The 17,395-nt window shown below is 33.8% G+C and overlaps 1 protein-coding gene across 1 annotated transcript; it reads right to left on the reverse strand.

The window, feature by feature from the left end:
- Positions 1–2,286: 2,286 nt before the first annotated feature.
- LOC130817851 (rhodanese-like domain-containing protein 6) lies at positions 2,287–16,244 on the reverse strand. The gene is made up of 7 exons (XM_057683796.1): positions 15,724–16,244; positions 13,741–13,939; positions 9,144–9,225; positions 6,383–6,465; positions 5,434–5,566; positions 3,913–4,087; positions 2,287–3,649 (listed from the first exon to the last, which is right to left on the reverse strand). The coding sequence occupies exons 1-7, from the start codon at positions 16,193–16,195 to the stop codon at positions 2,913–2,915; spliced, it is 1,881 nt and encodes a 626-aa protein (XP_057539779.1). The 5' UTR covers positions 16,196–16,244; the 3' UTR covers positions 2,287–2,912.
- Positions 16,245–17,395: the final 1,151 nt, after the last annotated feature.

Below are 17,395 nucleotides of genomic sequence, written 5' to 3' on the forward strand. Positions count from 1 at the left end.
TTATGGTCAAGTCACCTTAATTGTTCCATTCTTATTTTTGTTGAGTTTTTGACTTTTATACCCTTAGTAACTTTATCCTATTTTCAATTATACCATCCATTACCCATACTAATTTTCCTTCCTTACATTAAAAAACCCATAATACCACTCTCTTTCCTATCCTTAAGGTCCCACTTTTGACTCTCCTTAAAATCCGTAAAAAGTCAAATGAGACTGCTAAGGTGGATAGGAGAGAGTAATATTGATATCATTTAATTTTTGGTTTATATTCTGACTTATAAAAAATATATTGTAAGATTTGAAGGGAAAAAAATATTATTACCTTCTTAGATTTTGAGAGCAAAATTAGTGATGTTATTAATTAAGAATTAGGAAGAATATAAATGAGAATGAGTAAGAAACTTAATCACGTATTGTAATACTGATACTCATTCGCGTGAATTTGCATAACTAGGTTCAAGTATTTCTAGTGAAAGAAACACTCTTTATGATAACATTTAGCATTTGAAGACATTTATCACTCTCGCTAGTATTTTGAGAGATGTCTTTTAGATCTAACCCTTTAAAGATTAATATCTACTTATCGTATTTTTTATGTCTACTTATATTACTCTTAATGCTTACTTATCGTATTCTTAATGCCTACTTACAATATCTTAAATGTCTACTTACATCATTCTTAATGCCTACTTATAATATTTTTAAAAATATATAATACGCCGGCCCAATTAGAGATGGTCTCTTAAGTAGATAATCTCTCACAAGAATTTGTATTATCACTTTACCTTCTTACATATCTCATATTTTCTATTCTTTTCAAATTTTTTTATTTTATCTTTTGCTGATGAGCATGCCCTAAAATCAACAAACAATATCAAATAGTAAATTCAATTTGACATTATCAGTCATTTAAATTTCACATCACAAATTTTCGTGAGAAACAGTATTTTCAAAAGAACAATTTCTAATTTGGCCGGCTTAATATATATTTTTAGAAATATTGTAAGTAAGTATTTAAGATATTGTGAGTATGTATTAAAAATGTGGTAAGTAGGCATTAAAAACAATATAAGTATGCATTAAGTTTTAATAAACCGGTGCTGAAAGACATTTCTCAAAAGAGAGAAGGCTAGCTGATTTCACATATGGAATGATAATGTTTCTAGCCAAATCTTTTCCCCTAACAAACTTTCTAAATAAATAATCACTTATTCTTGTAAGAGATCAAACAAGAAGTTCACATTCTTAATTTCACTGAAATTTGTATTAATTAGGTTATTTATCTATATATATATAATGTGTTTCTCGGAAAGACCGTTTTATACAACCATTTGTGATAAATAATAGCAGCTTCATGTATGAGCTAAAATCAATATTTGTCTACCAACCACATAGGAGAAATAAAAAAAAATAGCTCAAATAATCGAAGCTTTTACAGATTTTTCTATAATAATCCCTACTATTAATTAATCATAAATAATCTCAACTATTATATGTGTTTACCGATAGTGCACTAAGGTAACTTGCAACCTGTTATGTAAGTAATTCACCCAAAATTCCATTTTAGCCCCTAACCCTCCTTCACTCTCTTCACACCATCCACCATAAGTCCATAACTATCACCTATTCATCACCTTACACACTCTAACCACCACCGATCTACCACGCTACCACCATCTCTAACCTCACCCTTTTCTCTTTCTTCTTGTCCACATTATCACAGCCAGACCAGTCAGATCTTCACCTTTTCTCTCTCCATCCCACCTTGACCACTAGCAGACCCGCCACGATGACAATCAGGTATCATTCCCACTGTGACCACTCCAAACTCCACCCCGACCACAACCAGCTTGAATATACTCCATATTTTTGTTCAATTTCTCAAAAATTATTACTCAACATCTTTTCTTTGATTTGAATATATCTCTCTTCAAAATCAAGCATACTGAACTTCCACAAAGCAATACTCCATCCTAATTACCCAATTGTGATAACTTACCAAATTCAGGTCAATTAAGTTCCTGAATTTTCTCTTTGAACAAAAAAAATCCTACATTACTGAAAAATAGCAGATGCCAAAGTAGCATAATTAATAAAGTTAAGTGGGTCTCAAGGTTTAAACTTCATTTAAATTCTTTGCACAACACAAGAATAAAATTCATGGTCCCATTCAAATATGAATACAGAAAATGTAATGAAAACATTTGCAGACTTGAGAAGAAAAGTCTAGGCGGAATAAGAGAATGGTATGAAAATAAAAAAATGACAACCAGAGATAAAGAAAGAGATGAGAGAGAATAAAGGGAAGGTGGGTATAATTATTTTTCTCCTCTTTTACCTGTTATACCCGGTTCATCATAATCAAACAATGCTGCTGGCAAATTGTTATAAAAGTTTGGTTTATTAATAATTAATCAAAAAATTGAATTATTATAAGAAAATTATTGAAAGATTGGATTATTCTAAGTAAATTTTCTTAAAAAAAGACAAATTAAAACACATCACTTTGTCAAATAGCCATATATCACAATATTAATATATTCATTTTCACTTAACGACATGTTCATAGTTGGTTTTAAAAATAATTTAGACATGGAAATATTTCCTTGTAAGCATAAATTTGGTATTATTTTACTTTTTAGCTTTTTAACGGTAAAGGTTCTTCCAAACGAAATCAATTTCATTAGCCCAAATACATATTAGCAATCAAAACCAACTACTAGACTGATACAATGGTTAACAAACTGCGCCAAATTGACTCATTTAAAATTCTCAACTACAAAACTATTAAAATGAGATTAGAAAATAGACTCGACGCCAAGAAAAAAAATGGTAGAGGTACTAGCTACATTCATTAGATGACACGAGTGACCACCCCTTGGGATTATGGATGTGATATTGTTGACCTTAGCTTAGATGAAGCGCCTAAGAAACTGTCTAACCTCATCAATATAAGGAGGTTTAGTAGGAATTATATGACCAGAATCATGCTCAATAATCACTCGGCATCCATCATCGAAATATGATGCAAGATCTCTGCTCGAACCAGATGATATCTGTCGATCAGCGCCCTCCTCATTTCCAAAAATATGAAGTGATGGGCAAGCAATCGATCCTTTTTCATATCCTGCTCGATCGACAGCAAATCCAGAACACAATATCACAAACCTGATACCTAATTCTTGATCTATTCTCCCTTTCTGAGCACACAAAAGAGCCACCATAGCAGCTCCCTGTGAAAACCCCAAAATGCCATCGAATGGCCCCTCATTAGAGATGACAGATTTCAGATATGCTAAAGACTCGGCAAACCCCTCAGTCTGCTGCTGATATTGAAGAGGATCAAAAGGCATTTCGGTCTTTTCCCAATCAGTTGCTTCCTTCTTGAGGAAATCAGGAGCTACCAACCAAGCATATTTTTTGCTACAACTTTTTAAAGGGGGAGGATAAAGCTGAGGTGAACTTGATATGCAATCCTTTTCTAAATTACGAGGTTGGTAGATAAACGGTAACTCATGAGGGGCATTCACATACACAAGTTCTGCCAAGCTCTTGAGTTTTTTTGCTAATGCACCAGTTCTTCCTTTGAAACTGGAAGCATTCTGACGAAATCCATGAAGGCACAATATTCTGAGTTTCTTCAAAGGCCCTATACGTCAACAAATGATAAAAAGCAAAGTTAACTGGCATTCCTTGAAATTACTTTCTATCTGAAAGAAAGTAACACATAAATCAATAACTGGACACTGTACCACAGTAAACCAACATAGCGAGATGTGAATTGATCTTGCATAGTTATATCATAAATCAGATGTTATCATTATTTTACTTTCATAAAAGAAAAATGGGTAGTCTATTCCATGTAATTGAAGCGAGTAAGGTCATTAAGAAACACCGAAGAAGTGATCTTACCAGGAGAGCAAGGAATTTGAAAATGGCTTGTGTTACGATTCAATGGGCACTCAGAAGCTGTACCAAGGTTACATTTGAGATTTACTTCAGAACTTCCACTGTCCACTGATTGAGCAGACTGGGCAGCTTTTCCATATTTCTGACACAATTCACAAACATATTGTGCACTCTCGTTCTGCAGAAACAACCAGAAAAGATCAAACACAAATTAAAAAAAAAGACGACTAAAAACTAGGAATGATTATCCCGTCAAACTCAATAGATAGTTTTTTGGGAGGGAGGTGGTCCAAGCTTGTCAACAAAACAACTTACACTTTAGCATATTTCAGAAGTCAAATCTACATGTCATTTATAAGAGGAACACCCTTTCAACTAGTTCAAGGAACACTGATGGTCATTGCAAGCTATACAAGGTTATAGAACTTCATGCATTTACACTATGTTAGGATAACAATTTTGGAGAGAAAAGAAAGGGAGAGAAGGGGAAGAAAGGAAAGGGAAAGGAAGGGAAGGGAAATAGCTCTTGTTTGTATAGGAGGGAATGGAAGGGAAAGGAAGGGAGATGAGAGTTTACTCTTCAAATCTTTCCAACTTTGGAGAGATTGAAACCTTAACAAAATGTATCCATTAAGTCTTTCCAATTCCCTTTCCTCCCATTTCGCTATCCAGACAAGGGATTCTTTTTCCCTTCAAATCCTTCCCCTTCCTTTCCCTTCATTTTCTTCCATCCAAACACACCTTTAGGATAATCGAAGTACCCAAAGGTCAAAACATTGGACAAGCAAATGTGTTTCTTCCATCCAAACACACCCTTAGGATAATCGAAGTACCCAAAGGTCAAAACATTGGACAAGCAAATGTATTTCTTATCCCACGGAGATTCTAGAAAAACAACAGAAGTTCTAGGTAAGAGATATTGGTGAGCATATTGCAAAGCTCTTTCCCAAGTAGCTAAGCGTATTGAAAAGTTCTTCCCTGCTAGTTCTTCCCTGCTTTGAATTCAAGAAAGAAAATAAGCTTAGGGACAATAAAATCATATGGCCATGACCTATATTATAATGAACCTTAAAGCCTCCAAGACAACATTGTTAAGCTCGTGAATCATCCCTAATAAAATCACATGTATGCTCTTCAGACTCGGGCAGCCAACAAATCAGGACCATAGAAAACATAAATTATCATCTCTTTTGCGGGCTTTAAGACTTTAAAAGGTGCACCAGGATACACCAGGAATCACTCTTGACATCCATTATGGTACAAACTGCTAAATGAAAAGAAAAAAGCAGGTCAAAGAAAATGTGTTTTGGTACGAAGGGATATAAAAAAGTAGAGCTAAGAAGAAACTTCCAAAAAAAGGCCTCGTTTTCTTTAGAATGAAACTCCCAATCAACAAGAATGCGAATATGATGGCTTGATGAGGGAAATTCTACATATAGCAGACATATATAATTTTTAAATGGTTGTCAAGAGTTGATAAAGCTTCAAATGCTGTCGTGTAACTTGTTAAATGTCTGTCTTTACCTGGCAATCATTGCAGACCAAAACAAGCATCCGGCAAAAGGAACAGCGGCAGCGTGCTGAGTAATCATCAAAAGTGGTGCTGCAAATAAGGCATTTTCCCAAAACATCTTTGTTGGTACTCCCAACTGCTATTCTATCAAAAGAAAAATGATGAGTTAGCCGAATTATATGATATCATAATGTATTAAATTACAATTCACGGCTAACAATTATCAATTCAGGGAAACTAAAATGTAAGACATGTATGGATAAATGAACGATCTAAGTCACCCATATTGAGTTATAATTCAAGTTTATCGCAAATTAAAGTAAGTCACTGAGCTCCAGTCACAGCAGATAGCATTAATCTTCACTTAAGTTATTATCCATCTGTCTAAGCAAGAACTGCTCAGTTATCTTACTACATTCCGTAGAGTGGTTTACTTCATCTCATTAGAAGAACTTTTTTATGCAGGTCACTCAAGACCATTAGTAACAGTATGGGATGGGATTAATTTATTAGCATGCTACTTTAGTCAAAATAATTGGATACAAAAAGTATCTGAATCATATTTTCCCTAACCAATAATAGTACTGTTATACTAGTATCTCATTCAGATAGAAGAATTTACAAATACAAAGATGTTACGTTGAAAGCAACTTGGAAACTAAAGGTTTGCAGCCTTGCACACATCATCTACGATAAAAGTCCTACAGGATTACAAATCCTGAACATCATGCCATTTCTTTGATAAATTAGCTTCAACACCAGTATGCCTAACACTTGCATTAAACTTATAGAATGAGCCATTTAAACGAACTATGACAAGTAATAAGATCAGCAAAAGTTCGAAAATAGAATTTAATACTCAGAAGCTGGTAAAATTAAACCCTATGATCAGGGCAATAGTTAATCTAAGGGCTCATCAAAATAAATTTAGGTCAGATTTCCCCACCAAGAAAAGTTTACCGGTGATCATATACGAAGTTTTTTCCTTTGAAAAATCCACCATCTGGAAACTGTTCTAAGTAACGCTGTATTCCGCCATACAACTGCAGTTAAACAATGTAAGTTTAGAGGAAAGTTATGAAAAAAAAATTAAGCATATGAAGGTGCTAATAGGTGACAAGATAACAAATATATGCACGTATAAAAATAAATAGTAAATTTTGATGAAGGCATACATAGAATGATCCTATAAGATCATAAATCATAAATCCAGAGTGCACATTTTACAATACACCTAAGAAATGACAGAATATAGAAATCGCACTCCCAAATGATAGTGAACGATTGCACAAATATTCATTAACCAATATGACTAGGCAAGGACATTTATCATCCTCAGTTGATATAACAACATTGCATTTACCCCAATGTCAATTTAGGTTCCCGCCTATGCAACGCTAGCTTTATGACAACACTTAAGAAGATCATTTGCTCTATATCTGTTCTCCATATTACCAATTACAAGCAGGACTTGCAAGGATGATTAGTCAAATATTAACAAAGCATATAGCAAAGAAAAACTACCAAGGAAAGAAGTAAAAAGATAAAAATGTTGAAAAGAAAAAAGTGAGGTGATAAGCAAGGCTGAACAAGAGGCCCTGCCACCGAAGTGATAGATCATATAATTAGTCCCAATTGGAGAATAATAAGTAAAAAAAATTATACAACGGTTGTTTCCCAACTTATGTAGCTGGACCTTGAGGTAAAGATACGAAAAATTGTAGAACTTTCCTAAAAAATTCATATATCAAAGAAATTTGCTGGCTTGTGAATGTCTAAAATATAAAGCTTTAATGGAATTGTAGCTTTCCCAGACGTAGAACAAAGAATGACTATGGAGTGAAAGACAACACTTCAATGCATCCTCTCTCTAGCTCACTTTATTGCTTCTCATATACCCCTTACCTTCACTAGGAAGCTGGAACCAAAGTATGAACTGGATTGGAAACGTGCAGTTACCTAGCATGTGAGCTAGATGAACTCGACAATTAACAATCTAGCAATTTTACCTTTTTTCTTATGGCTTTTCCAAGAACCATCAACTCCAATTACTGGAGACACATTAGGCCCCTAAGGTTCGTAGATGTACCTGATTTCAGGCAATCAGATCTCTGGAATTCAAACAAGGACCAGTCTCAGCCCTCAGCTTATAATGCCTGCTATGCCTTATAATGCCCATAATCTAACCTTTACTCTAGAACGTGGACAAAAGTATTCACTAGAGTAAGCATTAAGCGCCATGAAGGATCTAACCCTGAATAATACCCACTTTCTTTTGCATTTATCCGAATTCGACCATGTCTAACAACCAAATCAAAATCAGGGACATTTAAAATTCTCGATTTTGATGTCAATCCAGCTACATAGACATACTCTTTTAGCAACTTCACATAGCCATACCGATTAAGCAATTTCTCACTCGGAAAACACAAATATGTTCCTCAGCCCTAAATTCCACACAAAGCATAAGAAGAAATAAATCATCACTCTTCTCTTGATTTCCTCAATCACAGAGATGGAATGAACAAGGACATTCTTTTAGGATACATCTAATCACTCAGCAAGATGGATGAATTATTATTACCACTCGTTGCTAGGAACTTAATCTTTCATAGAAAGACTAAGAAAAGTTTCAGCCTTGGGAAATATCTCCAAAACTTCACATCAGTCCTAATCTAACACCTTGCCACCTCTTTAATCTTCAGATCAGAAAGGTGATTGTAACCTAGCTCAGCAAGATATACTCCAGGACCAATCAGCGCCCATAGGTACGAATGCTCTTCATCTACAGGGACCAATTACAAAGGAAGCATCTTAAAAGCTCAAACATTCTGAAACCAAGACCAAATGCTACTAGCGGAGCATTCTACTCCCTACTATGACTATCAAAACTATTAGATAAGCAACCATCTGAGATTTCCCTTCTACCTTTTTACTTCTCTTCGATATAGCATCATCCACTTGTTTGACCTACAGCTACATAATCATTGTCCTCCCATTACAAAGTTTCATAAGCACCTTAAATCTGAGAAGCAACAATCACTAAGCCCTTCAATCATCAATAGGGATATTGACCCTTCCATTTTCCATTGGAGCTTCTAGCAGTAATAACAAATGTTTCACTTTCCATTCCCTTAGGACTACTAATGAAGTTGAGCACTCAGTCAAATCAGAGACCTTCCAGACCATAGCACAAAACAAGGTCATATTGTATCGTATCCACGGTATTGTAAAGGTTTTCAAATTTACCAAACCGATATTACCCGTATCGTAAAGGTGTAAATAACCCACGTTTTAGGCTGTTTCAAGCTAAACTTCATGTTTTAAGCCGAAATTGGGCGATACAATAACTGCATTCGTTACTTTATTATCGTGTCCGTTACTGGAACTGCGACCCTTACCATATTTTTGCACCATGTTCCAGACTAAGCACCCAAAATATATAATAGAATATTTTTCCCCAATATGATGTTTTACCTCTAAACCAAAACTAAAGGCTTATAGCTCACTCTGCCAATACTCTAGAAGTTGAGAAAAATTCAATGAAGATAGAAGTGAAATACATATATGATTACAAGAAATGTAATTAATGGTTGAATTCTTCATGACATGGAGCATTATTTTAATCAACACGTCTCACCAAAAAAAACATGTATATTAAATTATAATACTAAACTCAATATGACCGGCATCTATGAGTCAAATCTTCATATATGGCTACCTGAAATACATTCTCAAAACCAACACCTTTTGACCTGATGTAAGCAGATGCCATCTCACACCTTATTCCTCCTGTGCAATACCTGTAGCATATATAAACAAGTTAAAAATCAGAACAGAAGAGGGTGGTGTCTGCTTAAACATTTTAAATACACAGCATGACTTTGCGCTAAGCAGGTCAAAGGAATGCTGAAACATATCACTAGATAAGACACACAGGACCTGTTAGCACAAGTGGTAATAGTCTTTCTCTCATTGGCTAAAAGAATTTGAGATAAATTTCACTGAAGAGAAGTTATAATATCTAAACCTGGAAGCAAGCAACAATACATTGAGGTGAGTGATTGCAATACTTAGTATCATTAACTACATCATGTGCCACTATCTTAGAGCACTTCAACATCATAATTCATAACAGTACCAGAGGGAAAATTCCTATTATTCGACAGCTTAGCATATCAAAATTTAGCCGGTACTCAAGTTAAGCATGGATCTAGATTGCCAGTAGATTAGCTACATGAGACCAACCACCAAAATTTCATCGAAATTTCATCGTTCAAATCTATATATAAATCTTTTTAGAGAACCTATTGATTAGTGCAATTATTTGCACTTATGTCTATCATTTTAGACTCCTTTTGGTTATTGGAGGATTATGAGTATTCTAGGCCATGTTTGCCTTGTATTGCAGTTTTATTATGTTTTAAAATAAATGTGTATTTTTTGAAGAACACTCAAAATTTGATTGTATTACTATATTGGAATAATAAGGAGATGAATGCAAAAAAGAACCCAAAACATCTCCAATGGTACTATTAAAGTCGAGTCGAGCCGACTCGACTTGGCTATCTTTTCGAAGGAAATCAGTAGTCAGACAGATCTTAAGCCGACTCGGCTTTCCTTCAATCTTTTCTAATCCTATATTAGTTAATCTTGATCGTATATCAAGATTGGAATCTATGTTATTATTTTTGGACACGAATCCTATATTAGTTAAGATGTTATTTATTCTCTTTTGTCATGATTAATGATCAGATCTATAACACCCCATTATCATGAATTCATTTTACGTTAATTAATCAATTGGATCTATAAAACTGGTATGACTATTATATCTAGCTTTAACCATTGAAATGTGAAGTCACACCAACTAAGTTTATGAAATAATTGTTAGTTAGGGTGTTGTCAACGAGTTAGCTTGGGAGTATGGAAACATAATTCTTTAGCACCATTTCGCCAAGTTGAGGTACCGGGATCGTAAGGATTGCTTAGTCCTACTTCGTACTCTAACACACACATGAGATGATATAATTACTAGCTCTATGTTTCTATTTGATTATGTATGGTGGGTTGTTATTGAAGTTCGAAATGCTATCGAACTGCCCTTTCTAAACTTAATTTTATGATGATTACATTCACATTCCAAGAGTGGTGTTGTGATTTCCTATGTTATTCAAAAGTAATGTAACCTCTAGTAACTCCTTGGTTGTGAAAATGATGTGAAGCTATGTGCTTCCTTAATAGAAGCTTAAATTCATATTTTTATCACCAAAATAATTAAGAGGTCAAGATATCTAGTAGGGGGATTCATGGGATTTTTTTTTTGTTTCTTTTTATCATGGACTTAATCATATTATGATGTAAGTCCAATGGTCTTAGTGTCTTTTGGACGTACGCTCGAATCAAGAGTATTATGGTGATTAAACACGTTTATAATAAGGACTAGTGGACATATTTTACTCTTACCTCTTATTGAATATTAAGTGGGTTTTAAAAGCTACCAAACTATCATCAATGAATCCTTGTTTTGTGTTGTATTTTGATTATGTCATTTGAATGTTGGGTTGGTTCCATCATTTTGGTTCTTGATCTCTCCTATGTGATAACCTACTTTTTTTTCTCCCTTAAGTTGTGTATACATCAAACTTATGGGCACATGACCATCATTATGTACCCCTAAATTCGTGGTCATGTTTTTAAGAGTCTAATTGTGTTTAAACCATGGTTAAACCAAAACTTTAAGTGATGAATGGCAGCTACATTATCTTTACTTGAAATTTGAATAGGGTAGTTTCTAGGTGTTTATGGTAGGCTCATCTTGCTTGCGCTTATTTGTTTGGTTGGTAGGCCGACTTGTGACTCACCCATGGTCTATGACTTTGTTTTCTTTGGCTTTTAGGTGTTTAGGTGAGTCGAGATCTGACTCACCATCAGGTTTTGAACCCTTTGGACTTAGTGTTGTATACCATCCATTTTGGTATTGGTTTGGTGTACTTAGTGGCTTGCCCACTATCCTTTAAAGGGCGTTCTACATCTCTTTTTTCCTCAATGGCTTTTCCCTACAGAGAGACACTTTAGATGTCCCTTTATTGCTTTTGGTCTCTTCTTTGAGACTTTTATTAATAAAATTTCCCAATTTTCAAAAAAAAAAAAGTAAAAGCTAGAATATAAGATTTTTTTTATGATTAAGACTACTCTTGTAGGATCAGATGGTAAAATCGTGGAATCATAGAATCGTGTTATGATCCTATCACCAATATTCTTGATCTTGGTAGAATCGTACGACCCTACCATTATTAGGATCCTACTTAAGATTTGGATCGCTTGTCTTAATTGGATCATATAGTCATAGAATCGTAGATTAGAATTGAGATTCTGATAACCATGTCTGGGATTATATTGGATGTATGATTGCGTCTGAAGTCATTTTAAATTTGGATGTACATTTAACAAACGGAATTCTGCCAACATTTCTACAAAATTTTTCTGTTTCTGGAATAATATCATTAGATTAGTTTATTTTAAATAATTATATTTAATGAATGAGTTGGGGTGTTAAATGACCCTTTTGGGCTTGGAAATTAAATGGAAGTTCTTTAAGTGTAGATTTTTATGGTTGAAATTGAAGTATTTGCAATACTAAAAAGATAAAGTGCATGATTAAATGTCTAGAGGTTAGATATATAGTTTTGATCACATTAATCTAGCATTAGAGATTTAAAAAAAGTTGCCTCTATATTATCCATGATTCTCTACTCTAGCTTTAAAATTGTAATTTTGATTTCACTACTAGAGTAGGTATTCAACTAACAAAGTCAATTGAATTGAACTCTTAGGGGGTGTTTGGCATATGGAAATGGAAATTAAGAGACTATAGTTGAGACTTGAATTGAGATTTTGAAAATAAATGTATCATGTCCTTGTTTGATAAATGATAAAAATAGATAAGAAATTAGATAAAAATTTGATTAAATTTACAAAATTGTCCTTATAACTCTTTATTTTTCTTACTTTCATTATAGGCAAAAATGTCTTTTTATAATTTACCCAAGTCTCAACTCAAATTACCACCCTATCCCAAGACTTTTTTATGGGACTTTCCCCTTCCCAAGTTTCAACTCATGTCCATGTCCCAACCTTTACCAATCTCCATTTTCATCAAACAAACAAGGAACTATCTATAATCCTACCCCAAAATTCCAATCCCCAACCTCGATTTCCTATTGCCAAACACATCCTAAGGGCACATTAGCAATTATTAATTAATATTGAGTAACCCAGAGGGCTTACTAGTAAGAATTGATTGTATGATTGTTATAGTCAAAAATGGAATAATAATCAATCTTAGATTAAGAGGAATTCCCCGTTCGACCTAATAATTATTGCAGTATTGTAAATCCTACTAGTCAAGCCTTCACTGTTATGGGAACGAGTAGTCGAAATTCTTGTTGTTTGATATATTTTAAGTTGAAATCAGTGATTTTTTTTCTCACCCTTATAATTGTTATTTTTACTGCCAGAATTAGAATAGGAAATATATATTTGATTCTTCTTTGTGATTCGACCCCTACTCTCAATACTTCCTTAGTTTTAAAAAAGAGTACAAGTTTATTTTCTACACGCTGCGGACCAATCACCATTGTGGAATGGTAACCCAAAAGATCCTCAATCTCCACTATATTTCCTAAATATACATAAAGGAATCTAATAAAGATGAAATCAACGTAAAAATTCAACATGGTGTTTAAATATTTATTAACTAAGATGAAAGTACCTCTACAACTTTTGGCATGTGATATGTGAGCTCAACTTCCTAAAATAAGATGAAATTCATTGTATCAAAGGAAAATTCATTTAACTAGAACTCTCAATAAGACACATTCTACTGAATACAAGCTTCAATATCACCTCAATGTCCTAAAAATAAACTTTTGCTTAGTAGTAGACAAGTTGGAATGTACTAAAACTAACTCTGGAAATGACAAAATGATTAAGTATTTTCGTACATAGATTTCAAGTGATATAATCTACAGTGATTTAACCCAAAGACAAAATTGGAAATCTTCTTACTCCATAAAAATCTACAAATTCTTAGGTAAAAGCTTGGAAGATAGAAGTATAATCTTCTTGAATCCAATAGTCTAAGTGAAAGCAAAGTTGATTGTCAAAAGATTATTTAAGGTATTTTAGGTCTACGATCCACAGACAAATGAGCACAACATGATTTAGATAGAGGACAAGTGTTCAGGGCGCAGGCATAATGCCTTTTTAACATTCACCATTGTTCAATTAAAGTGAAGCACAAACCACAAACTTACATGAGTACGCATTTGTCACGCAGCTTTTCAGCATTACTGTCAATCCAGGCTGGTAAATCACTATATTGTCGTGTAGATGGATCCAAAGTCTCAACTTCTAGAGATTCAAATCTCCCTATTCTTGTCTCATACAAGTTCCTTGCATCCAGAAGAACAAGCTTTTTAAAGTCGATAGGTAACTCCTCTTTCAAAAGTTGTCCTTCCAAACATAACAAATTTTAGTAAATGATAATCAAGTATCAATCAAGATAATTTTTAAATCACTCCTAATTATAAAGCAAAAAAGCCAACCTATTTCCAGCACTCCAAGATTACAACAAGTAAGGCATATACAAAGTCTTAATAAGGTGTATTTCGTTCATGAAATACTTCTCATCTTTAGATGGAAAGTCTAATAAGGTGTAAGAAAATCATCAACAATTTAAACATAATTATTATGCCTGGTCTATTCTTAAAACATTTAAAACCAGAAATATTTATCCCAATCTTCCAAAAAAGTACATAGTTTAGCTATCTTTTTTAGAAACTAGGTAAGGTTTGGTATAAAATAATATATTTCACATGGAAATCACAAAGGTACCAACAGTTAAACTATAAAGGATGTGGAAAATACATCATAACAACATGAAACTAAATTTTCTGCCCAATCTATTGCATCCACCCCGGACATACCAGTTCCATACATTTTTGGTCGGAATTCAACAATGTTACTATCACCAAGGAAGTTAGGTAACTAACATATACTCATTTGAAATTTGAATTTCGATGACAAGGCATAAAAGTAAGCGGCTACAATCAAAACATTGACAAATTAGGCTTTTCACTATTCAGTCTCATGAGTCTTGCTACCAATATGCAAATCGATGTAGTATCAATAGTGACTTGTTTAAAATTTACAAAACTTACAATTACGATTTACAAGGACACCTAATTAATTAAATACAACAACAATGAATAATTCAACACATGATTTTACACTTTATGTTCCTTTTTGTTCTTTTGGTGCAAATCGAATCTAAACTTAAAACTCAAATAGCTTTATTCATGTGTTTGAATGAATTGACTACGACTAAATGGAATTAAAGAAAACAAGTTGGGAACATTGAGGACAAAGATGAATGATGCAATCAATGAACTAGGAAAAATTTTGCAATTACATGAAATGAAATGAGCAATAAACAAATTTACAAGGTTTACTAATTAATGACTACGTCCTCATTTAGGCTAGTGTTTGAATATGTGTTTAAAAGGACAAAGCATAAAGGAATTGCAATGGTGAAACAACTAAGAGGGTTGGTAAGAGAATGGAGAGAGTATTCTAGAGGCTATGTGTATGTATGTCAATGGTTTAGAATACACTATCTGATGCTAAGCATGACCCCTTTATAGGACAGCAAAGGATACAAAAGTCTAAGGCATTTTGGGAAGCAAGCTTTGGGGCTCTATTGTGCTCGATCAAGCCTTGCTTCACAAGGCTGCTATTTCAATATTTCTTTCACAATCTTTCAAGCTACATCAAGTCCCCAAGCTAGCGCCAAAATGGAATCACTTTACTTTAGCATTCTTTCCACCATAGCTAACCTTACTGAACCAACCATTGCATGCCATAAAACTCCACGTTAATGGAGACAAACTTCTTTTGTCATTGCCAAAGCATTAGGTTAATTTATCCAAGACATAACATTGGAATTAATCTCTTCCTCCCATATCCCATGTCTCCAACTAGAAGTGCCCAAAAGACTTGGCTAAACTAAGTCAAACATTAGGTGAACCAAGTCACCAATTACAACAATGAAAATTTGTTATTCAGAAAATATATATTTTGAGGAACTATCAAGAGTCTACATGAACATGTTTCCTTATAGATTGGGGAGATATACATGGTCAAAATTTGGTTCTAAAATCAATAATATTCCAGAGTTTATAAATTCCAAAAACAAATAAATAAACTAGAACATTCCTTGAAAAGAAACAAAATTATACCAGAATTCTGAAGAACGGAATGAAATTCAAGAGCAGAGAGATGCTTTCCAGCATTCGATATCGAAGGAGTTTTCACCAACGGATTACACGAAAGAGTAACCAACTCCTTAACAATTCGTATTGAAAGGGAAGTAAAACCGCACTCTTTCGCAACATCCATACTCAATGGCTCATCGCAGGAAGCAAGCTTAAAATCAGTACCTTCAAAGAAGTCTCCATATTTGTTCAGGAGTTCCGAGATGTGATTGTGAAGGTGTGAGATTTTTCCTCCGATTGTGACATTAACACCTTGAGGAGCGAGTCGAACTCGACCGAGTAGGTTGAGTGAGGAACAGTTTGACTCGTAGAAAGTGGAGAGTTCATCTAGGTTTTCAATTAGAGAAGAGGTGTAGTTGTAGTATAGTAGAACTCCATCCTTTTGTGTTTGTCCAGTGTCCGTCATTGAAGAATCTAATGGGATGGCTGCCGCCATGATGGAAAGCTCGGAAGCGAGAAATATGTTGGGAGTACTGGTATTGATTTTGTACCAGAGTGAAGAAATGGAGCAGCGATAGAACTTTTCAAATGTAATCCGAACCGAAAATCCAAACCGAAACTGAAGCTATCCGACCCGAAATGTGTTTTTTTTAAAAAAAATTTATCGAATCGATATCACACAAATTGAAAGTTGCACCCGAATCGATTAAAAATCGAAATGGAAAAATTGAACCCAAACTGCAACTGATTTTTATAACCTACATATAACCATTAACCGAGATAACCTGAACCTAATAGTGACCGAACAGAGTCATATCCGACCCAAATAATGCTCGAAATCGAATTCGGTCCGGCTAAAACTGATTTAACCCAACCAATTTTTAATCGAACGACTATAAACCTGAACCAATTTTTAACATAGAAGTATGATCGACTAATATTCAATCATCTTATTAGTTAAATTAATAAAGTGATATATATTTCATGAATTAAATACATGGTTTCATAAATTTAGTGGTAATAATTAATGGTCGATGTTTATTAAACTATTTTTAATCAAATTAGATGAAAAATCATACAACTTTAATTTTAATTTATATTCAAACAAGTAAAAGTAACAAAATAATAATCAATAATTGATTTGCATTTTAACTATTTTTTTTCCCTTTAAGTAAAGAAAATCTTGTTATCAATTAAATAATAATTAGCAACTTAATCTGATATTGTCAATAGTAATTAATAAGTCGTTTACTTGAAAAATACATGAACCCAATCTGTAACCGATATAACCGAACCAATTATTAACCGATGAAAACTCGATTCGAACTTCAACTGATACTGAACTGATACAAACCCGATGGCTCAAATAAATGATCTTCAACCGAACCGTGACTAACCGACCCGACCCGAGTGTGACCCATTGCAACGCTAATCCGAAAAATAACCAATCTGAAATTCAACCGAATCGAATGACACCTGTCCAAAACCGCCCCGATCAACCAAATAAACACCTCTAGGCACTGACCCAACATTTTTAAGGACGATCACAAGACTTATACGAAAATTTCTTTTTAAAGAAAAATTAACATTAATAATTACACCAATTTTTAATAGGCTTGTCCTAAGATTAGGTCGTTCTTGATAATTTCCCCATTTCCTTATGTTATATTTGATCACTTTTAAAAGTTTATGTGAT

This window comes from Amaranthus tricolor, chromosome 7 (assembly GCF_026212465.1).
Source record: "Amaranthus tricolor cultivar Red isolate AtriRed21 chromosome 7, ASM2621246v1, whole genome shotgun sequence".
Lineage (NCBI taxonomy): Eukaryota > Viridiplantae > Streptophyta > Magnoliopsida > Caryophyllales > Amaranthaceae > Amaranthus > Amaranthus tricolor.

Bases quoted from the DNA above. Each gene is read 5' to 3' on its own strand.
- LOC130817851 (XM_057683796.1), bottom strand. From the start codon at position 16,195: ATGGCGGCAGCCATCCCATTAGATTCTTCAATGACGGACACTGGACAA. The intron at 13,940-15,723 runs GTATAATTTTGT...TATGTTTGGAAG, and splicing joins TTCCGTTCTTCAGAATTCTG to GACAACTTTTGAAAGAGGAG. The intron at 5,567-6,382 runs GTAAACTTTTCT...TTCTTTTGATAG, and splicing joins AACTTCGTATATGATCACCG to AATAGCAGTTGGGAGTACCA.